At 39.0% G+C, this 25242-nt stretch overlaps 1 protein-coding gene across 7 annotated transcripts in view; it reads left to right on the forward strand.

The window, feature by feature from the left end:
- Positions 1–25242, forward strand: part of LOC124592964 (cryptochrome-1-like) — a 180257-nt gene that overhangs the window by 140179 nt on the left and 14836 nt on the right. For 2 of the 7 annotated variants that reach the window (XM_047131884.1, XM_047131887.1), the window contains exon 10: positions 3395–3433. The exons of 1 other annotated variant lie outside the window; for it this stretch is intronic. In XM_047131884.1, coding sequence (XP_046987840.1) covers positions 3395–3433 — 39 coding nt within the window. Of the gene's footprint in view, positions 1–2710; positions 2936–3332; positions 3434–15972; positions 16052–25242 lie in introns of those variants that run through there. 4 more of the 7 variants (XM_047131889.1, XR_006977770.1, XM_047131890.1 and 1 more) reach the window with 4 other exon arrangements.

The following is a 25242-nucleotide window of genomic DNA, read 5'->3' on the forward strand; positions in this document are numbered from 1 at the left end:
TCTAACAAGAGGTGTCAATTCTGTCAGAACTACTGATTAGCTCACACAGATTTCACCAGTACGCATTGTTTTAATTAATTTTGTTACTATTAGGGGCAGTCAAATAAAAACAAGACATGTGGAAGAAAAGTAAGTAAACTGTTTATGATCTCAAAAATAATTTCCACAACTGTTAATACATTCTTCCCATTGTGAGACAATTTCTCTTTCTGTTGGCAAGTGGGACACATTAGTTCTGTATGAATATTTGTTATATTTTATCTGCTTGCTGCCTTCCAACGACAGCACTAACTATTTATTCACTTGGTCCTTTCACTCTGTGGCGTCTCGCCGGCCCTTTCAGGATGAGGGTGACTTACGACAATTACAGTTGAAAAGTGGTTGTTGCAGTGGCAGATTTCGGTATTCAGTCTGATGAGCCTTGTATGGCAAATGAGTTGGCTTGTAAGTTAGCTTTGACATGTACAGTTCGACCTACTATTTATAGATACTCCTGAAGATGGAGCTGAGTCCCTGAAACCTGGTAGTGTAAAGACTTCAGTCAATAAGTAACTGTACAGTTGTATCAGATGTTTTAAACATTTGCACAAATAACAGTTGTCACATTATACTTTATAAAGCTTGAGGGTGAAAATTTAATATTGAAGATGATTGTATGTCGCAGCAGTGATTTGCTTCAACTAGAAGATAGCGAGATAGATAATTATAAAAATTTTCAGTATTATATGATTAGCACACTATATGCCTCTGCGGTGGATTATCTGTTTTTGTGTAAAGTTGCCACATTGAAAATTTTGTTTTAATTGAATGATGAAGGGCATTATCTGGCTCAGGAAGAGTGGGGCAATAAAAATATAAAGTAAAATCCTGGAATATGACAAGCATAATGGCTCAGCTGGTGAAAGTAAATTTGGGTGTGAATGCTCTTTAACTAAGAATATCTTGTAAGTTAATTAGTTTTTAGAAAATAGAAACAAGACACAAGAAAGAATGAAATGAGAACTTTCTAATGAGTGGTGTCAATTTACTCAGATCTGCTGATTACCTCACATGAATTTCACCATTATATGAGGTTCACTCAAATGAAACCTGGTCATTGCATCTACTTCTGCCTTACACGTAAGATGGCACCATGTAACTGTGGGTATGATGGCGCCATCTATTGGTAGAGAGGCTGATGTGTGCACACCATTTGATGTTGCATAGAGCCACTGTGGTTTCACGACGAAGAAAATGTGGTTACAGAAGTTATCATCCACTACTGAACATGCAGGTGAGTAATAAGCAAGAACAATGAGGAGTGGTTCAATTTTTGGCAGTGGAGGGAGTTGGAGGCTGTGGAATGTATCGACAGATGAAGGCTGTGTATGATGAGTACAGTCTGAGTTTTTCAAGTGTTGTGTGATGGCGCAAATGATTCCTTGAGAGGCGCAAGTCACTGGAAGACGATGCAAGTGGTTGTGCAAGTGAATGCTTCAGTCTTGGACAACTGCAGAATCACTGTGGATGAGATCCATTGGTTACTAGGTATTAGCATGGGCACTGCCCACACCACAATGCATCAACACTTGAACTTTTGAAAAATACATGCGCAGTGGGTTCCCCCCTATCTGACCACTGAACAGCACAATACTTGAATGGCACTGTCTTTGAGTCATTTTCAACATTATCATGAGGAACAATAAGGCTTTCTGTCGCGTATGGTCACAGGTGACGAAATATGGTGTCAACATTTTGAACTGGAGAGCAAGCATCAGAGCAAGTAGTGGAAACATGCGACTTCACCACCTCCAAGGAAATCAAAGGCCATGCACACCAGTTCTGGTAACGTCATGATGTCTCCCACTGCCTGCTGAGTTCCTGGAATGGGGAACCGCCATCAATGCCCAGCTTTATCAAGCCACTTTACAGAACCTTAGACGAACCATCAAGTCATAATGCCGAGGCATGTTGTCCAATGGTGTTATCCTCCTACATGATAATGCCCGCCCACACATGGCCAATGTAGTGAAGATGACATTGCAGCAGTTTTGGTGGGAAATGCTGGAACATCCACCGTACAGTTCCAAACTTTCACTGTTTGACTTTCATATGTTTGGATGTCTAAAACAAGCTATTCGTGGACATTGATTCACAAAGGACAATGAAGTGTGTGACTGGGTCCAGGCCTGGATCCGACAGCAGCCTGCTAGCTTCTTCAAGGATAGAATCGACCAGTTAGTGTCACAATGCGATAAAAGTGCCAACAGTTTTGGTGACTATTTTTGAGTATGTGTACTGTGTATAACTACATTTTTGAGTTAATAAAATCATTACCGTTACTTTACACTTGTGACTAGGTTTCATTTGAATGCCCCTTATATGTTGTAATTACTTTGATTACTGATTTATATTAATTAACATGGTTTTCAGTAAATTAAATATACCTCTATCATCAGCAGTTGGTAAATTCTGATACAATTTATGAAATTAAATGAAATACTACATAAATAAGAAATTAATCATTTTGAACATGTACTTGGCATATGCCCTACTTACAGAAGTACAATCAGCTTAAACACTAAGAAAAAAATAATTATTAACAGGAGTATAACAACAGAAACAGGAATAGATACAACTTGCTATGTTTCAAGTGCTCTTTTAAATTATGTCCTTTCACATCGGTAGCTCCTTCATTTAATCTATTTTCTTTCTTTTCTCATTTTTTAAGGACCACAAGGAAGACAACAATGTTTCTGATAGTGTACGGAGTTTCAGTTACATAGCAGTTATCTAGCATATATCGTAACTTTTATTTCTGAACTATAATTACTTTTGAAAACATTTGTAGATTTGTATCATAGAACACCAAAATGTTGAAGGGTGTGTAAGGTTAACTGCACAAGATGTGATTCAGCAACAAAAGGAAATAAACTACTGTACCATTTTAGTATCATATGTTGTATTATTTCGCTCATAATCACAAATTCATAAAAGTAACAATGGACTGGTTGGACACTATAAGAGTAACTATGAACGATGATTAAATCTAATTGGGGATTTTATAAAATATTTAAATAACATGCAGGTGAGGGTTGAGTACTGTTACATGCAGTTTTGCCATACAATACACTGAAAAAATAGAAGCTTTCAATAACACATCGAAAATCTCTGCTGCAGCAACTAGACTTACATTGTATTTATGGTAATTCAGTATGAACCATATTGTGTTAGTTACTGAAGGAACTAGATACAAAATGAAATGAGATTAAAGAAAGGTTTGCAGAAAGATTCATTATTTTCTGTTTTTAATCACTTTTTTTAATCTCAGCCATTTTTCCTCTACATTTCAGCAAAATTTTCATGGCAGCAGATCAACCACTGTTTTAAATGAAATTTTTCAACAATTTTGCAGGCAAGGAAGATATTACTTCAAGCGCGTGTAAGGTTTTAGGTGAGCAAAAGATTTATCCAACATGTCATCAATATCTTCTCAAAAATCCTACATATCTTCCTAGGAAAGGGATGCACCTAGATTCATATCAATATAATAAGTACTTTTCTATCAAGCTTGCTAAATGTGAAACAACTTTCTTAGTTTTTATGAGTAATCTTTTGTCGTATTCAAAACTCTCCAGTATGTCCTTTCACTAACCTGAATAATGTATCCCCAGAATCTTTATTTTGTTGTGTTATTTGTTTATTTATCATTGATTTTGAGACATATTTTGTTTTGCATTCTCATATTTTACTGTTTATTACTTTCATCTGTAATTGAAAAGATGATAATCTCTCTGTAATCATCTGGAAGTTATCATTCTAACTAGTTGTAGTACATAAACAACATAAGCTACTGCATTGTTTGGACAAACAAGAGTAGAAATATTGTTATTCTCATCAAATACATGGCATATTGTTTTTACACTGACACTGGCAGTTTTCTCTTAGAAATGAACTACTACATCAACAAAACCCATCCAAAATGCATTTACAAACAGTTAATTTCTTACAAAGTTTAGTTTGTGTCAGGTTTATCTGCAATATACATAGGTAAGATCATTCACCATGTTGTCATGAAAGAGAGAGAGAGAGAGAGAGAGACTTCGAGGGTTCTGTTTGGGCAAGACTACTAGCAGCAGTGGGTGTAAAATTGTAATTTGATTCTTCTGTTGATCACCAGACTCACTTTCTGATGTATCTGAAAACTTTAGAGAAGACTTCAGTTCGATAGGAGATAAGTTCCCCAATGATACTGTAATTATTGGTGGAGTCTTTAAAATCCAATGATCAGTTGGTAAAATTACGGTTTTTTCAGTGATGGGCTTGACAGGGGATTCTGTGAAATGTTACTAAATTCCTCTACTGAAAACTGCTTAGAACAGATAGTTTGGAATCCTCTCACGATGGAAATATATTAGATCTAACGGTAACAAATAGACCTGACCTCTTTGAGGATGTCCACATCAAAAATGGTATCAGTGACCATGAGGCAGTTCTGGCAACAATGATTACCAAAGTACAAAGTCTATTTGGAAAGTAAAGAATGATTGGTCGCAAAACTGAAACCACAATGAAAATGTGATGAAACTTTGTACAGAAGTGTTGGACAGTGTCTCTAGTACGGGCCTAGATAGCATCATGGTGCTCTTCTCAGTTCTGAGCACACAGTGAGCACATAAGACGCCTAGAAAATAGTGTCTTTGCTAAGTATGGATGCCTGCCAGGCAATTTCACCCAATTTCATGCAACCCCACATAACGTAACTGGCACGAATTTCATCTTCATGTCACTTCTCGGCTGCACACTGCAGGGGCAATGAAGATGCTCCTGCAATGTTTATGGTGGGAAGTGTTTGATCACCTGTCATACAGTCTGGGCTTGGCTCCCTTGATTTTCATCTCTGCTCCTATGAATGGCTGACTGTGAACACAACATTTTGGCACAGACAACAAGCTGTAGTTCAGCATAGAAAATTGTCTGAAAGCACAGGAGGCTGCCTTCCGTATTGAGAACATTGGAAAGTTGATACAATGCTATGACAGATGTCTTAAGTAGGAGTGGCAACTTCGTAGAGAAATAGCTGGAAGGTGTAGCTTACTGTTGCAAATAAAACAGTTTTTATTTTCACCATTTCTCACCTGACTGTTCCTTACTTTCTGAATAGCCCTCATACAAGAAGAAAGATGTATCTGTTCAACAAACTAGATAAAACAGTAGTATTTTGTCTCAAAGGTTAAAAGAATAGTTGACCATGCACTGGGTAGATACATACCCAAAAGAATAGTTCATAAATGAAGGGAATCTCCATGATATACAATCACTGTAGAAAATTTCTAAAGAAACAGGGACTACTGCATAATAAGTATAACAAATCTTAGGGCTGTAGATAGAGAGATGCTAAAGGAAACACATTTGGCTGTCAAGATAGCAGTGCATGGAGCCTTCAGTGACTATCATGGAAGAATATTGCTAAACAATCTTTCACAAAACCCAAAGGAATTCTTGTCACACGTAAAGGCTGTTGTTGGCACCAGAGTTAATGTCAATTACTCATAGATGAAAGAGAAACTGAAACAGAGAGTAGCAAAGCAGTAGCAGAAATGCTTAACTCTGTTTTCAAGTACTGCTTTAGAAAGGAAAACCCAGTAGAGTTCACCAGTTTAATCCTTGTACAGCTGGAAAGATGAGTGAAATGAATGTTAGTGTCAGTGATGTTGAGAAACATCTGAAATCATTAAAATTGAAGAAATCTGCTAGACTTGAAGAAATCACTGTCAGATTCCATACTGAATTTCCAGCTGAATTAGCCCCTCTGTTAACAACAATCTGTTGTAGAGCCTTTGAACAAAAAATGTGCCCAGTAATTGGAAGAAAGCACAGGTCACAGCCTGTATAAGAAGGGTAGTAGAACTGACTCACAAATCTACTGTCCAACATCCTTTACATTCATTAGTTACAGAATCTTAGAATACATTACAAGCTCAAACATATTGAGGTACCTTGAAGAGAATGACATTCTCTGTGCCAACCAGCATGGATTCTGAAAACATTGACCTTGTGAAACCACTTCTCACTTGTTTTCATATAACATACTGAAAGCTTTGGATTGAGGTAGACAGGCAGTTGCAGAATTTCTTTATTTCCGAAAAGCATTTGACTCATTACCACAGCTACACTTGTTATCAAAAGTATGATCACATGGAGTATTTGTGACTGGATTGAGGATTTTTTGGTACGGAGGGTGCAGCAAGTTTTTGAATGGACAGTCAACAACATATGTAGAAGTACCTTTGGATGCTCGCCAGGGAAGTATGTTGTGCCCCTTGTAGTTTAAAGACCTTGCAGACAATATTAATAATAACCTCAGACTTTCTGTATGTGATGCAGCTATCAACAATGAAGTGCAGTCTGAAAGAAGCTGCATAAACATTCAGCCAGACCTTGATAAGATTTCAAAGTGCTGTGAAAAGTGACAACTTGCATTAAATGTTCAGAAATGTAAAATTGTCCACTTCATAAAACAAAAACAAAACAAAAAAACATGGTATTTATAACTACTGTATTGACGAGCCACAGCTGGGGTCGATTAACTCATACAAATATCTGGGTGCAACACTTTGTAGGAGTATGAAACGGAATGTGCACGTACACTCAGCCATGCATACAATGGGTGGTACACTTCAGTTCATTGACATAATACTGGGGAAATGTAATCAGTCTACAAATCACCTGTGTGAGCCATCCTAGGATACTGTTCAGGTGTGTGGGACCCATACCAAACAGGGCTAACAGGGAATATTCAGTGTATACAGAAAGGGGCAGCACGAATGTTCCCAGGTTTATCTGACCCATGGGAAAGTCTCACAGAGATGCTGAAGAAACTGAATTGGCAGACTCTTGAAGATAGACATAAACTATCCCAAAACAGCCTACTTAAAAGTTTCAAGAACTGGCTTTAAATGATGTGTGTGTGTGTGTGTGTGTGTGTGTGTGTGTGTGTGTGTGTGTGTGTGTGGAGAGAGGGGGGTGGGGGGGGCACACGCTCACATATGCACAAGCACTCTATAGTACTAAAAAAGGTTTTGTCCCAAAGCTAGCAGAATCTTCAGGCTTTTTTGTGTACCTTTTGATGACTTAACTCCTCTATTGTTCAATCCATTGATACATTTACTCCCTAAATTATTTAAATTCCATCAGTACTTTCTGTTACTATATATACAGCTATCAATGTGAGCTGACTAGCAGTAGTCATAACTTGCTATCAGTATAAGGTATAGATGTAGCCTGCAGCGGCTGCTTCTGCCAATTAACGTAAAATTTGACACATTCCACATTCTTAAAGATGCTCCTTCATGATGGGATTTGTGTAAGACGATGAGTGAACAAATGAATGAAATAATTTTTATTTTTATTTCATTAAAAAATTAGTACTACCATATTATATCCTTGTGCTTTATTTTCAAGCTTGATTCCTCATGTCCTGAATTCTGGGCCACAACAAAGAATTGGAACTACTTCGCAGTCAAAGTAAATGATAATATGATATAAAGAGGGACTTCAAAAAGTAATTTACACTTTATTATGGCAGGAGAAGCAACCTTCATTGAGTGCTCCCTTACATTTCAAAGTGACAGAGATAAATGACACTATTTTTGAACATAATGATGAGCTGTCTGTAAACAGTGGTCAGAACTACCAGTCACTTAATTTGTCACTGCTGTGTGAACATCCTCATCACTGGAAAATCTCTTCCCCCCCCCCCCCCCCCCCATCCCCCCACCCCCACCCCCGGCGTTCTTTCAGGATACCAAAAATATTGGTAAATGGATTTAAACCTGTTGAGCACAGAACAAGGTCATAGTACTGGTGTGAAAAGATGGAAATTGCATGGTGCAGGATCTGGACTTCCTGATCAGCATCACCCACTTGTTTGTGGCTTCTGTCAAATTGTCGGCATCATTTCACTGTGCCTGAATGTGACATTGCATTCTCTTATGGCAATGTGCCACTTTCTGCAGCCTCTGCATATAAATGAAGAGTAAGAATATCATTGTGTGTAGAAATGATCTTTTATTTGAGCCATTGTTTGAAACTTAAGCAAATGGACTGACACCTTCTGCGCTGCAGAACGTGATAGTTATGTCTGGTACAAAATAAAGCATCTATTTTATTTTATTTCAAAGTGCAGAAGTTATGGAAAGGTGCTTGCTCCGGAGTTGTCAAAACAAAAACACTGGAATGAAGCTGATATGCATATAAACAGGAAAAGCAAAAATTGGATCTGAAAAGCAAAGATTATATCTGAACTAGGGATCTATAAAAATAGGATCTTTATTGGGAGCAACAAATAGTCAGGGACATATGTAAATAAGGGAAGGAAGAAGCCCTCTGAAGTTTATATCAGAAAACAGGAAAATTTTTACTGTGAAGTAAGTTTTCTCTCAGCATGTGGGACACTCATTCTTCTTTTACCTTTGTTTAGCAGTCCTTGCCATACATTGTTTTTCTCAGCAATTTGCCGCTATTGCCCAGTATCTCTGACACCTATTTTATCTAAAGTTTTGGAATCCATCATCAGCTCCCAGTTGTGTGATTATCTGACATGTAATAACATTATTACTGTGGTACAATTTGGCTTTAGGAAGGGCAAATCCACAGTCCATGCCATTGACTCCCTGATTTAAAAAGTGTTTAATGCTTATGAAGGAAGAAATTTTGCTCAGGCTACCTTTTGTGATCTTAGCAAAGCCTTCAATTGTGTGGAGCATATTTCACTCATCAACAAGCTAGTCTATTACGGAATCATAAACAGTGGAGTTGATAACTGTAAACAAATTGTTTGTATTGGTAAACAGAGATCACAGGTAGCTGAAGTTAAGTGCGTTGTGCCACAAGGCTCAGTATTAGGACCTCTGCTATTTATCCTAATGACAAACGATCTACCATCTTACATAAATACTCACTCCATTCTCTATGCAGATGATACCACTTTTTTCAATATCATCTCAGACATGGATATGCTCCAAACTGTGGCAAATGACGCAATATCACAAGCATCAGTCTGGTTTCGAGCTAATGGGTTCCTGCTTAATGAGAGTAAAACTCAAAAGATTGTATTTAGTTTAAGAGATCTGCCAGTAGCAGACTTCATGGATAGTGTTAAGTTCTTAGGTATTGTTATAGATAGTGAATTGACTTGGGAGCCACATATTAAATACATTAGTGCAAGGCTATCTAGAGTGGTGAATTTGTTAAGGAATTTAAAAAACCATGTGCCTGCGGCCTATGTAAGATCGGCCTACTTTGCTTTTTTTCAAAGCATTATATCTTATGGGCTTTTAATATGGGGCAATAGCTCACATCTTCAGGGCATTTTGGTACTTCAGAAGAAAGTAATTCCAATTATCACAAACAGTGATAAACTGGCCCACTGCAAACCACTGTTTATCAACTTAAAAATATTATCTGTCATAAACATGTATATTTACACTGCCCTATTCCATATAAAGAGCAACTTATCAGAATACTAGCATAGAAGAGATCTACACTCTCATGGAACCAGAAATAGTAGCCATATTGACATACCTTACTACAGATTATCCAAGTCACTGAACAGCTACGAAGTGGTGGGTATGAAGATGTTTGACAAACTGCCACTAGAATGGGTAGAAGCTCCATTTGATTTATTTAAAGACAAATTATTCAGTTGGTTAGCTGCAAATCCTTGCTACTCACTTCAGGAATTTTATGACTGTAAAATATCATAGTGGTATCGGTTTGGAGAGTACAGCATAATTTCTTTAACTGAGTAATTTATGATGCAATGTTTTCATATTATTTGATTTTAAATATTGTCTTTTATGGAAAACCAATAGTGACAAATTGATCTTCAACCCATGTATATATGCTGTATAACTTGTATATACCGAGTGATCAAAAAGTCAGTATACATTTGAAAACTTAATAAACCACAGAATAATGTAGATAGAGAGGTAAAAATTGACACACTTTTTGATCACCTGGTATGTAACTTGACTTTGTCAATTGCTGTAATAGCTAAACGACAATAAAATTTCATTCAATTCAATTCAATTCTGTTTTGTATCTGTTCTTTGCTCTCTTGTGTGTCCTCACATGTCTCATCTAGTGAGTCTCAGTCAGCACATCCTCTTACCTGTGACCACTCATTTCTTCTGTTGCAATGAAACCTTCTTTTAATTGTCCTTTTTGGTATTCTGTCATCTGCAATTCTCTGAACACATTGTAATTAATGTATGTTCATGACTAAATTAATTTAAAAGTGTTTTCCATTTAATAAGTCTGCCTAGATCAGATAGCCATAGTTTTGGTATGAAGATATTCTTAACAGGTCTTCATTTGATTTTTAAGTATTTCGTCACTGTCCATACTTCTGAAATGATATTATTAGTAATCTATCATTTTCCTTTATGATTCTGGTCAGTATCTTTTCACTTTCTACCTCCCTTCTGCTGCCATGTTTTTATATGTCAGTTTTTTGTTATATTTGCTCTAGTGCTTCCTCTCCTTCTGAGTTGCCTATCAATGTGGCTATCTGTTGTTTGTAGTTCATGGATTGCAAGAGCCCACCCTGTTTTCAAATATCTGATTTCTGAATGCATAGCCCTTAAATGGTCTGTAAATTTCACTGTGCTTCATCTCCAACTCACAGTAGAATGTGTCATCTTCACTTGCCATTCCCCAAACAGTTATGTTTACCATGATTTGGCTTGTTATGTCACTCTCTATGCAGTTCCAAAATCTCATGCATACTATTTAATTTAATATTTCAGCACTTCTAATCTTCTATGAAGCCAGTACAGTAATAAATATACTTTCTACCTTACTACAGCATCCACAGGACTAAAGAAACATACCAAGGAGAAATCTTGATATTGGTTAGTCCTACAATTGTTGTAGTAATTTAGAAAACATATTTATTAGTGAATCCCTGTAATGTGAAGAAGGAATCCTTATTCACAACTTATACAGTTCATGTGTAAATAGTTTTACAAAAGTAAACTTTAAATGTGAAAACGGTAAAGAACTTAAAGAAATGTTTGATACAGCACTGTATGCTGTATACATTGAAGTTTTATTTACAAGTGTTCAATGTGGCTGCCTTTTGTAACATGACCAATGCCCAACTGTAATCAGTTTCCTGCTAAATTCTCTGAAGCTAGTCTTGATGTATGGTGGCAACTGCTTGTGTTATCCATTATCATAGTTCATCAACATTTCCCAGAAGCAGGGGAATAAATACTCTGTCTTTAATGTATACAAAAATCCATTGAGATTAAATAAGGCGATCGTGGTGGTCGGGATATCGTTGTGGTGGTGCTCCATGTTGCTGGAAAATTGTTTTTATGCCCATATCCTGTTATAACTGAGGTATTAGATAATGTTCAACTATGTCCAGGTATGCTATGCCAGTTACAGTTGACTCAGCAAAAAACAATAGGACTTAAGTGAATCTCATACACGTTCAATTATGTGACATAGTTTCTGCTCACTCCGTATCTGAACATTATGCCGATCCACTTTATTGCAGGTATGGAAGGTGACTTCATCACTAAACACAATTTTATTAAGAAAATTGTCATCAGTATGCATTTTGTATGCAGTTTGTTAAAATTTTCTACACAAAATTTAGCTCTTTTTCTTTGTCGCTTTCTCTTAAAGTGTGCAACAGTTCCAATTTGTAGGGTCTGAATAATAGGCATTTCCATAATACCTTCTACACTGAACACTAGACATTTTCAGTTCTAAGCTAGTACGTCTCATTGATTTACCTGGACTATGAATGTAAGACTGCACAGACTTGTTCAATTGCTGCATCAGAGACTGCTGGCTGACCCTGATGCAGCATCCTATGTGATACACAATCAGTTTCAGTGAAACGATTGTACCAATTAATAACAGTTTGTCTTTGGTGGTTTGTGCTATTTAGTCTGGAACTGTCTCTGTGGTTGCAGATTTGGATTCATGAAACCATAAACAACACTGTGCATGCTCTGCACAGTAATATGACTCCATGATGACTATTGGAATAACTCATTCACATTTTCCAACTATGGGAATGTAGGGGATCAATAGTGTTAGGGGGGAATAAAACTTTTAAGATATACTCCATTCAGTGCTGTATCAAACATTTCTGTGAGTTATTTACCCTTCTCACAATTAAAGCTTACTTTTTACAACTAATTTATAAACTTTACCATGAAACTGGCTTCATACTGGAGCACAATAGTAGGCTATGCCAAGAACCTAAGACAATAAATGGATATCATAATATTATTTTATCTATGATATAAATATAATAGAGAGAAACATTCCACATGGGAAAAATATACCTAAGAACAAAGATGATGTGACTTACCAAACGAAAGTGCTGGCAGGTTGATAGACATACAAACATACACACAAAATTCAAGCTTTCACAACCAACGGTTGCTTCATCAGGAAAGAGGGAAGGAGAGGGAAAGACGAAAGGATGTGGGTTTTAAGGGAGAGGGTAAGGAGTCATTCCAATCCTGGGAGCGGAAAGACTTACCTTAGGGGGAAAAGGACAGGTATACACTCGCACACACACACACACACATATCCATCCGCACATACACAGACACAAGCAGACATTTGTAAAGCCAAACTCTTTGCCTTCTATCATCAAGAGCCTTCCAGTTCAGTTCCTTCAGTATCTCTGTGACACTCTCCCATGGGTTAAACAAACCTGTGACCACTTATGCTGCCCTTCTCTGTATATGTTCAGTATCCCCTGTTAGACGTGTCTGGTTTGGGTCCCACACAATTGAGTAATGTTATAGAACGGGTTGCATGAGTGATTTATAATCAATCTCCTTTGTAGATTGATTGCACTTCTCCACTATTCTACCAATAAACTTAAGTCTACCACCTGCTTTACCCATGACTGAACCTATGTGATCATTCCATTTCACATCCCTAAAAAGTGTTACCCCCAGGTATTTCTATGAGTTGCCTGATTCCAACAGTGACTTACTGATGTTATAGTCATAGGATACCATTTTTTTAATTTTTTGAAGTGTTAAATTTTACATTTCTGAATATTTAAAGCAAGTTGCCAATCTCTGCATCACTTTGAAATCTTATCAAGATCTGACTGAATATTTATGCAGCTTCTTTCAGATAGAACTTCATTATAGACAGTTGTGTCATCTGCAAAAAGCTTGAGTTTACTATTAATATTGTCTGCAAGGTCATTAATATGCAACATGAGCAGCAAGGGTTCCAACATACTTCTGTGGCACACACCTGAAGTTATTTCTACATCTGACAAAGACTCTCCATCCAAGATGACATGTTGTGTCCTCCCTACCAAAAAGCCCTCAATCCAGTTACGAATTTCATTTGATGCCCCATATGACCATACGTTTGAAAATAAGAGTAGTTACAGTACTGAGACAAAAGTTTTTCGGAAAGCAAGAAACACAACATCTATGTGATTGCCTTGATCCAAAGTTTTCAGTTTGTCATGTGAGAAAAGCGCGAGTTGGGTTTTATTTTATTGATGTTCTTGAAATCAATGCTAGTTGGCACTGAGGAGGTCACTCTGTTCAAGGTACCTCATTATGTTTGAGCTCAGAATATGTCCTAAGATTTTACAACAAATCGATGTTAAAGATATGGGATGGTAGTTTTGTGAATCACTTCTACTACCCTTCTTGTAGACAGGTATGACCTGTGCCTCTTTCCAAGAACTGGGCAGGGTTTTTTCTTTGAAGGGTCTATGATGGATAAGCATTTCAGTTTTTGCTTTGCTGCCCTCAATTCTGTTTCTTGTCTCATTCACTAGGGATGGGACACAAACTTTGGTGTCACTGTCAGCCTTTACATACAACCAGAATTTCTTTGGGTTCTGTGAAAGATCACTTGACAATATGCTGCTACAGTAGTCATTGAACATATCATGCATTGCTCTCTTGGCAGCCAAACACATTTCATTCAGCATCTCTCTATCTAGAGTCCTACACTTTGTTTGACATCTATTTGCAGTAATATCTGTTTCTTTAGAAGTTTTTTTACAGTGATCGTATATCACGGAGGTTCACTCCCATAATGAACGCTTTCTACTGGGTACGTACCTATCCAGTGCATGGTCAACTATTCTTTTAAACCTCAGCTGCAGTTCCTCCACATGCTCCTGCCCTGTAAAATGGATTGAGTGCACCCTCTTATACAGTTTTATTTTTAAAAATTTTAATGAATTGGTTGAGCAAAAAGTAATAATTTATCTACGAGTCTGAGGACATTTACTTTTTATGAGCTTCCAGCTCTAGATAGCTTGTGCCTTGGCGTAGTAAGATTTTCTTAACTGAACATCAGATCTTTTTCATCTGAGGTTACTTCATTGTGAATCATGGTGCAAAACAAGAAAAGGAATAACTTTTATAACAGGATGATAAGAGGAAATCACTTTTAATAGGTTCTCTTTTGGTGTACAACAGAGTAGAACCATGAAATTATATAAATTTTAAAAAGCAGGAAAACTACAATCAAGTGGCTGAATATGAACAATCATTTCCCCAAACTATTTTCTTCATATTTTGATAATAGATGACATGTTGTCATGGGAGAAGCATATACTGTAATTACTGCAGTATGTACTGTTATATTCATTCTGTAAAACGTTTTTCATTGTGAAAAAGCCAGAAGATTATAGACTCTACAGATTATGCTGTGCTGCATTGGGCTAACTTAATAGCTATTTCTTTGTTATCTTTCTTCATCTAAACTAGCATGGAATCAATTCTGACACTTTTATTAGTACTAGCTGCCATACCCAGCATTGCCCAGGAATTAAATTTTCCTGGTTTTTTTTAAATTTTTATTTTATTTATTTATTTATTAGATATGAAAACAAGAAAATTAACTGTGTTTGTAGTGAAGCACTGAAAAAATTTCATTTCTGTGTATTCATTGAATCATGTTTGAAATTGTGACACTCGTACAAAGAAATATGCATAATGTAGAAATGTATAAGTACAGTATCCAAATTAAGAAACATGATCCCGGACAGTTTAGGTAGCTGAGCACAGGTACCCCATGTGTCTATAATGAGCACAGCTGCTCCATGTCTCTACAATGTTATTTTGCAAACATCGCTATGGCAATGCCTCTTCATAGCTCTTTAGATGGATACTGTTTTTTGCCTACAACCATTTGTGATATGCAGTTGAAAGCTGTCAATTGTGCTGCAATGTGTCAGGGATTTCCTTAATTTGACACAACTGTATGAGCTGCGCTATGTTTTCTGCACTGCACCTTAATTAACAGTTTACATAAACAACATAGTCCATTACTTCTTAAATCTGTATATGCAGACGTAACTGAAGAGTGGATGGCTATGCCTGTGACATTTTGCACAGATTCAGTTACTGGCTGAAATATAGGCTTTCATACAAATTAGCGAAGTATAATTTTTTAAAACCACCTTGAAATTTTATAACCACTCTTTAAAACAAAAACCACTGTTTCCATCCCAGAATTTTAATTCTGTTTGTCCAGGATTTCTCATCCTCTGACTGGTGAGTACCAATCACTGACTAGATACCCTATTGTGTAAAAGTCTGGTATTGATGTCAGACTTATCTCACAGGCCTTCCATGTACCATCCAGATTAATGAGGGATATGTACTGAAAACTGTCCAGTTAGTGGATTGATACCAATTTCTTATAATTTAATCACTTAATAGAAACTTCCTCTTTACTTTGCCAACACTTAAACTTAAACATTCATTGAACATTGTATTCTTGATATTGGTAATTTCTGCTACTGTAGTTACTTGAGGACTTAATGTGTCTCTAATTAACTACATGACTGAAAGTATAACTTGTTATTTACATATAGACCAGTTGCTGTTGATTACACAGTTACATGATACAGTTAATACTAATTCCAAAATTTGTTCAATGTCTCACTTTATCACTTTGTTGTAGATAATCACATCAGATATAGGCAAGCTGAGGTGACAACTGTTACCACAGAGCAGCAGCCCATCTCTGATTCTCTCATAGGGTCAGTTTCTATTTGCTTTATTTTGTTGCTTTACTGGGACTATAAGTGCTATTCTATATTGGAAAAATTATTTCCATTACACGTAATATAATCATAGGTTGCTCCTCGTAGTGCCTTGTAGGCAGCAGCTGGTCAGTCGGAACAGGCCTAAGGCTTAATCTGCAAGTGGTGTGTACATTTTATTACACATGTTATACACTTATTTATATACAATAATATAAATTATTTTTATTTGTTATAGTTGAAACCAAACAGGAATATATATCTAAATGCAGGAATATTTGCGAGAATTCTGTGACGTTTGCAGCAAAGCCAAAAAACATTTAACAACTAGTACCTTTTAATTTTCATCTATTAAACTTGTGAGTTTACAATGTTTGCTGCTGACACTAGTATTATAAGGGACAACAAATTCTCCACTGACACAGAGGTGATGCCAACAAACTTACTTTGTTCAAAGTAAATTCACTACCAATAAACTTGAGCCAAACATACATCCTTCAGCGTTATGCTGATCACAGAAGCCCGTAGGAGATACCTATTTTCCACAATAGTAAACAGATACAAAGAGAGTACTGCACAAAATTCTTAAATGTTACAAATGTAGATATTAGTCTCACCTCATACCTTACAGACCTTAAGAAGATTGACTTCAGCCATATTTGTAACTACGAGGACATTGAATATTGGTGACATAATTGTTACAAGATCTTTTTACTTCCACTGCTAGTATTCATAGCCTACAGTCTTGTCGCTGTGGTAACTCCGATTCCCATCATATCACCCAAGTTAAGCACTGTTGTCTTGACTAGCAATTGGATGGATGACTGTCAGGCTCTGCTGAGCTCTGTTGGCAAACAGGGTGTATTCAGAATGAGATTTTCACTCTGCAGCGGAGTGTGCGCTGATATGAAACTTCCTGGCAGATTAAAACTGTGTGCCCGACCGAGACTCGAACTCGGGACCTTTGCCTTTCGCGGGCAAGTGCTCTACCAATGAGCTACCGAAGCACGACTCACGCCCGGTACTCACAGCTTTACTTCTGCCAGTACCCCGTCTCCTACCTTCCAAACTTTACAGAAGCTCTCCTGCGGACCTTGCAGAACTAGCACTCCTGAAAGAAAGGATATTGCGGAGACATGGCTTAGCCACAGCCTGGGGGATGTTTCCAGAATGAGATTTTCACTCTGTAGCGGAGTGTGCGCTGATATGAAACTTCCTGGCAGATTAAAACTGTGTGCCCGACCGAGACTCGAACTCGGGACCTTTGCCTTTCGCGGGCAAGTGCTCTACCACTGAGCTACCGAAGCACGACTCACGCCCGGTACTCACAGCTTTACTTCTGCCAGTACCCCGTCTCCTACCTTCCAAACTTTACAGAAGCTCTCCTGCGGACCTTGCAGAACTAGCACTCCTGAAAGAAAGGATATTGCGGAGACATGGCTTAGCCACAGCCTGGGGGATGTTTCCAGAATGAGATTTTCACTCTGCAGCGGAGTGTGCGCTGATATGAAACTTCCTGGCAGATTAAAACTGTGTGCCCGACCGAGACTCGAACTCGGGACCTTTGCCTTTCGCGGGCAAGTGCTCTACCAGTGAGCTACCGAAGCACGACTCACGCCCGGTACTCACAGCTTTACTTCTGCCAGTACCCCGTCTCCTACCTTCCAAACTTTACAGAAGCTCTCCTGCGGACCTTGCAGAACTAGCACTCCTGAAAGAAAGGATATTGCGGAGACATGGCTTAGCCACAGCCTGGGGGATGTTTCCAGAATGAGATTTTCACTCTGCAGCGGAGTGTGCGCTGATATGAAACTTCCTGGCAGATTAAAACTGTGTGCCCGACCGAGACTCGAACTCGGGACCTTTGCCTTTCGCGGGCAAGTGCTCTACCACTGAGCTACCGAAGCACGACTCACGCCCGGTACTCACAGCTTTACTTCTGCCAGTACCCCGTCTCCTACCTTCCAAACTTTACAGAAGCTCTCCTGCGGACCTTGCAGAACTAGCACTCCTGAAAGAAAGGATATTGCGGAGACATGGCTTAGCCACAGCCTGGGGGATGTTTCCAGAATGAGATTTTCACTCTGCAGCGGAGTGTGCGCTGATATGAAACTTCCTGGCAGATTAAAACTGTGTGCCCGACCGAGACTCGAACTCGGGACCTTTGCCTTTCGCGGGCAAGTGCTCTACCACTGAGCTACCGAAGCACGACTCACGCCCGGTACTCACAGCTTTACTTCTGCCAGTACCCCGTCTCCTACCTTCCAAACTTTACAGAAGCTCTCCTGCGGACCTTGCAGAACTAGCACTCCTGAAAGAAAGGATATTGCGGAGACATGGCTTAGCCACAGCCTGGGGGATGTTTCCAGAATGAGATTTTCACTCTGCAGCGGAGTGTGCGCTGATATGAAACTTCCTGGCAGATTAAAACTGTGTGCCCGACCGGGACTCGAACTCGGGACCTTTGCCTTTCGCGGGCAAGTGCTCTACCACTGAGCTACCGAAGCACGACTCACGCCCGGTACTCACAGCTTTACTTCTGCCAGTACCCCGTCTCCTACCTTCCAAACTTTACAGAAGCTCTCCTGCGGACCTTGCAGAACTAGCACTCCTGAAAGAAAGGATATTGCGGAGACATGGCTTAGCCACAGCCTGGGGGATGTTTCCAGAATGAGATTTTCACTCTGCAGCGGAGTGTGCGCTGATATGAAACTTCCTGGCAGATTAAAACTGTGTGCCCGACCGAGACTCGAACTCGGGACCTTTGCCTTTCGCGGGCAAGTGCTCTACCAGTGAGCTACCGAAGCACGACTCACGCCCGGTACTCACAGCTTTACTTCTGCCAGTACCCCGTCTCCTACCTTCCAAACTTTACAGAAGCTCTCCTGCGGATCTTGCAGAACTAGCACTCCTGAAAGAAAGGATATTGCGGAGACATGGCTTAGCCACAGCCTGGGGGATGTTTCCAGAATGAGATTTTCACTCTGCAGCGGAGTGTGCGCTGATATGAAACTTCCTGGCAGATTAAAACTGTGTGCCCGACCGAGACTCGAACTCGGGACCTTTGCCTTTCGTGGGCAAGTGCTCTACCAGTGAGCTACCGAAGCACGACTCACGCCCGGTACTCACAGCTTTACTTCTGCCAGTACCCCGTCTCCTACCTTCCAAACTTTACAGAAGCTCTCCTGCGGACCTTGCAGAACTAGCACTCCTGAAAGAAAGGATATTGCGGAGACATGGCTTAGCCACAGCCTGGGGGATGTTTCCAGAATGAGATTTTCACTCTGCAGCGGAGTGTGCGCTGATATGAAACTTCCTGGCAGATTAAAACTGTGTGCCCGACCGGGACTCGAACTCGGGACCTTTGCCTTTCGCGGGCAAGTGCTCTACCACTGAGCTACCGAAGCACGACTCACGCCCGGTACTCACAGCTTTACTTCTGCCAGTACCCCGTCTCCTACCTTCCAAACTTTACAGAAGCTCTCCTGCGGACCTTGCAGAACTAGCACTCCTGAAAGAAAGGATATTGCGGAGACATGGCTTAGCCACAGCCTGGGGGATGTTTCCAGAATGAGATTTTCACTCTGCAGCGGAGTGTGCGCTGATATGAAACTTCCTGGCAGATTAAAACTGTGTGCCCGACCGAGACTCGAACTCGGGACCTTTGCCTTTCGCGGGCAAGTGCTCTACCACTGAGCTACCGAAGCACGACTCGCGCCCCGTCCTCACAGCTTTACTTCTGCCAGTACCTCGTCTCCTACTTTCCTTCGGTTATCATCCGCGGCACCGTTACAGCACAGCGGTACTTCGACGATATTCTACGCCCCAGTTTGTTGCCCTTCATGGCAAGCCATCCTGGGCCCACATTTCAGCAAGATAATGTCCCCCCGCACGTGGCAAGTGTTTCTACTACCTGTCTTCGAGCTTTCCAAACCATACCGTGGCCAGCAAGGTCGCAGGATGTCTCCTCGATTAAGAACGTTTGGAGCACCATGGATAGAGCCCTCCAACCACCTCGTGATTTTGACGATCGAACGCGGCAGTTGGACAGAATTTGGCACGATATCCTCAGAAGGACATCTAACAACTCTATCAATGAAACTTCCTGGCAGATTAAAACTGTGTGCCGCACCGAGACTCGAACTCTGGACCTTTGCCTTTCGCGGGCAGGTGCTCTACCATCTGAGCTACCCAAGCACGACTCGCGCCCCGTCCTCACAGCTTTACTTCTGCCAGTACCTCGTCTCCTACTTTCCAAACTTCACAGAAGCTCTTCTGGCCGAAGTAAAGCTGTGAGGACGGGGCGTGAGTCGTGCTTGGGTAGCTCAGATGGTAGAGCACTTGCCCGCGAAAGGCAAAGGTCCCGAGTTCGAGTCTCGGTCGGGCACACAGTTTTAATCTGCCAGGAAGTTTCAGGGTGTATTCAGCCCCTGAGAGACGAAGTGAGGAGCTACTAGATTGAGAAGTAGTGACACCAGCCATGAAAACTGACAACAGCAGAGAGTGGTGTGCTAGCCACATGCCCTCCATATCCGCATCCAGTGATGCCCATGGACTGAGGATGACATGGTGGTTGGTTGATACCATTGGGCCTTCCAAGGCCTGTTCGGATGGCATTACAAATCACACGTTTTGGTATTATCTTTTAGCGTAATTTACCAAAATAAAAATCTTATGTCTAAAAAAATTGAGGTTGAGGTTTTATGAATCATATGCAGAGCGTCCCAAGAATCTCCTATTAGTATGTTCACAGTTATAACACTTTATTGTTCGAATTTTCCATTATCTCACAAATTTATCACTTTAAATATTGACAGTTTCTGTCCTTTTTGTCATTTACTGTCAAAAATTTGCAGTGCCTGAGAACAGTGTTGTTTCACGTGAGCTTCTTCGCAGACTGTGAATCACTATTTTCATAAAATTTGATTGACAGTTATTTCTCACAAGTTGAATTTTATTTCATTTACTTCCATCTTGGTTCATCTCAATAAATGCATGCACCTTGTGGGGAGAGAGAAGGGAGGAAGATTGGGTTTAACATTCCATTGACATTGATGTCATTAGAGATGGAGCATAAGCTCAGATTGTGTTGAGGATGGGAAAAGAATGTGACTGTGCCCTTTTTCAAATGAATGACCCTGGTATTTGCCTGGCTGATCTAGGGAAATCATGGAAAACCTAAATCTGGATGGTAGGATGCTGGTTTGAACCATTGTCGTCCCGAATTCGAGTCCAGTGTTCTGACTACTGCGCCACCTTGCTCAGTGCACCTCATGGGAGAACATTAAACAGATTTATTGAAACATCATCTGGATCTATTGTGATTTTATTTTATTTTTATCTGTATACATATTTTGTAGATCCTTTTAGGGTTTGAGACGCTAGGATATGGAATGAGTTAAAGGATATACAAGTACAGGTTATATAGAGCATATTACAAAAACAGTTGTGGAGAAAATAAAGACATAAAACTAGAACAAAACAGAAGTAAAGTGAAAAGAAGACATAATAATTAGCACTTGTTGTACAATACATAACAAGCAAACAGTAAAAGTATGTGCCTGAAAGGTATACGCATTTCTGTTAAAATTCATCTAGTGAATGAAAAGTTTTATCAAGTAAATACATCTTTGATTTATTTTTAAACAATGTGCTGCTATTACTAAGTAGACCTTTGATTCTGACAATGATTTAAATATTGTAATACTGGAATAATGTTCATCTTCTTCATGTACCTCGAGTTAGATTTTTGAGATCACAGTGGTGGTCAGCCTTCCTTCTTGTATTATGACCATGGTATGTAGTAGTAGTAGTAGTAGTAGTAGTTTATTGAACCAGAGACAATATACATTGCATGAATTTTGTGAGAAAACTCACAGCGTAAAGGATATAAGGGTGTATAGTCCCCCGCGTAATACAAGGATGCATAGTGCCATACACAATAACACATTCAAAATAACATATACAACTGTAATGAATTATAGAAATGTGTGAAAAAGCTATTATTATGAAAAGCCTAGATTCCTGCTCACCATATAGCAGAGATATTGAGTTACAAATTGGCATAACGGAAAGACTGTCAAACGAGTAAGCTTCTGAGCAGAAGGGCCTTCATCGGAAAGTGTGTGTGTGTGTGTGTGTGTGTGTGTGTGTGTGTGTGTGTGTGTGTGTAAAATTTCTTTTGCCCAGAAGCTTACTTGTTTGACAGTCTTTTTTGTTGTGCCTATCTGCAACTCAACATCTCCACTGTATGGTGAGTAGCAATCTATCCTTTTTATAATACTGCCATTATTCCAACCTGGATTTTAGATTGTATGAAAAAGGTATTTTATACAGAATACATAGTAGATATTTATGTAAAAATAAAATCTCATTTGTATCACTTTCGTTCAAAACATCTGTTCACATTATAGGAAGCATTTGACTAGAAACACTATTGATATATAAGTAAATGAATATAGTTATTTGCTACAAATTTGTTGCAGTTTGTTTACTGCAAGTAGAACAACAGTTGATCTGTTGGTAATTATTCTGACAGCTCTTTTCCAGGTTTGTCTTATTATGACTCATTCCACATCATTATGATCTATCGTGCAAAATTATCCATAGAACTTGTAACTAATTAACTAACCAGCTAAAATTTTGAGTACTGCTACCTTAAATGAAGAATTTTTAATTTTTTTGAATCTATGCTGGAAGTTTGTGAACACTAGTAACCTGACAGTTTGCTTTTATGCTGAAGCCTTGTTTTCTCTTTGTATATGGATGTCATTTCACAGTCTTGAACTGTGAGAAAGAAGATCTGAGTTAGTTCTGAAATTCTTAGTGTGCCTTTTTATATAAATTACACCTTTTTGTATATAGAGGCATGACAAGGATAGAATATTTAGCTGTTGAAATAATTGTTTGGAGGGTGTTAGCGTTGAACTGTTTATAATTATTCTAACAGCTCGGTTCCATGTGTGTCTTATTATGACACCAGACTGTGAGGCCATAGGTAATAACAGAATGAATGTATGCAAAGTAGGCAGTACTGCTACACTGTCTAATACACACAATACTAATTACTTGTAATGCAAAGCAAGCAGAACTTTGTTTGTTAGTGAAGTAGAGGCTATGGACTTCCCAGTACAAATTTTTGTAAATATGCACATTTAAAAATTTGATGACAGCTTACCCTCTCAATTTGTTTAGTTTGAACTCTGCAGTCCATGTTATGATGTGAGTTTGTTTTTTGTAATGAATATTATTAGTTCTTGAAAGATTCAAGGTTAACTTATTCATTCCAAACCAGTTTTGTATATATTCCAGAACTCTGGCTGCAGATGTTGGGAATACTTTTATACCAGTTACAATAACATTTGTGTCATCAGCAAACTGAGTTCTGTAAATACCACAGATTCAAATCTTAATGTCATTTACATGAATAAGTAAAAAGAGAGGTCCTACAACACTGTTCTGTTGTACCTCTCTTGGTGCAGTCTGAATATCAGATTTGTAAACAGCACTTTGGTTTCTAACAACTACACATATAGCAATAGCCTCTAATTTATGTGGTAAAATATCATGTTTGCCAGTACTGAATGCCTTCAATAAGACCAAGTTTATTCCTATTACACTGTTGTTTCTATCAATATTTTTATGGAACTGAGTAATAAGTGACTGTACTCATTCCTCTGTAAAAAGCTTGTCTATTTACAGACAAAAGATGAACTGTTCAAGGTAATTTGTTACCCTGTGTTTCACGACTGTCTCTATTACTTTTGAAAAAACAGTTAATAAAGTGACTATCTATAGTTTACCACTTCATATTCAGGGTGTCCAAGGAGGAATGGTCAGTATTTGAAGCGAAAAATCTCATATGAACAGATACGCTATTTTGAATGGTTTCCGCATTTACAAGCGTTATGTGTCAGAAACGGTATGCACTGGTTGGAACTTTGAAGTTTGCTACAATTGGAGAGCCAGAATGATTGGTTTTATGTGTTTTAGGTACTAAATTACCAGTTTTTCGTGTCAGTTGTCACTTTCCCCAAATAAGGAACTAGTAATAAGCTGTGTACTTTGTAGAGTTTGGTTCAAAGAGGGGTGAATGTCTTTTTGATTCATGGCTTGTTTGTCAGTTTGTTTTTACTCTTTACTAAAGTCATTACTGTTACTTAAAGTTGACATGTCTTCATGTCTAAATCATGCATTGTTTAAACTAAAAGTAATAATAGTAATATGATGGAACACACCATCTCCCCCTCCCTTGTGTGTTTATATCCTGGTCAGTGCTACTTGGTTTTGTGTCTATATAATGCTCAATTTGTACAGTTATCAATGGTCTGTCACGCACCACTATTTGTAATGGAACCAATAATTTTCTGTAGTAGTACTATGTTAATGCATTAGATTATACACTCATGCTCAGAAAAAAGAGAACACCTTGAACAACTGGCTGTAGGACGTTCATATTCACAGGACATGTACATTAGTATGCTCTGCAGAAGTGATTAGCATTTGAGTCATGTGGGTTCCAGGTCAACATCAATATCGCAGCACAACACCACCTACTGGTAAAACGTGCCTGCAGCTCTTGTTGCTGCTCTAAACGGAAGGTAATGGATTGGTGTGCAATGAGCAGACATGCAGGATGCCTCGCAGTCATAAGTGCAAACCATACTATCAAACCAGTGAGTTTGAAAGCTGGGACGTTATTGGCGTGAGAGAATGTGGTGCATCCATCGAGGAAAATGCTGCTGATATGGGACAAAGTGTTTCAGCAGTGTAATGGGTGTGTGCAGAATGGTTCACAGAAGGCCGAAGAACACGACAAGATGGGTCAGGTCACACCACCCAGAACCCCCCCCATGAAGATGTAATCTACACCTCATCTGAATGGCATTGCAGAACAGATCTGTGTCTTCCTTGGGTCTGGCACAACAGTGGAATAGTGTAACACATTGTTCACTATCAGATGTGACAGTCTGTTACTGTTTATTATGGCATGGGTTTCATGCACATTGTCCACTTCTCTGCCTGCCTCTGAAAAATATGCGGAAACATGTTAGACAGCCATGGTATATGGAAGATTCTGTTTGTTTGAAAATGACGGCCGTATTTTGGGTCGTTGCAGACAGGGGGAGCAGCATCACAGTGACTGCATTCACACAAGACATACAGCACCAGCTCAAGGCCTTGTGGTG

This window comes from Schistocerca americana, chromosome 2 (genome assembly GCF_021461395.2).
Source record: "Schistocerca americana isolate TAMUIC-IGC-003095 chromosome 2, iqSchAmer2.1, whole genome shotgun sequence".
NCBI classification, from domain to species: Eukaryota; Metazoa; Arthropoda; class Insecta; order Orthoptera; family Acrididae; genus Schistocerca; species Schistocerca americana.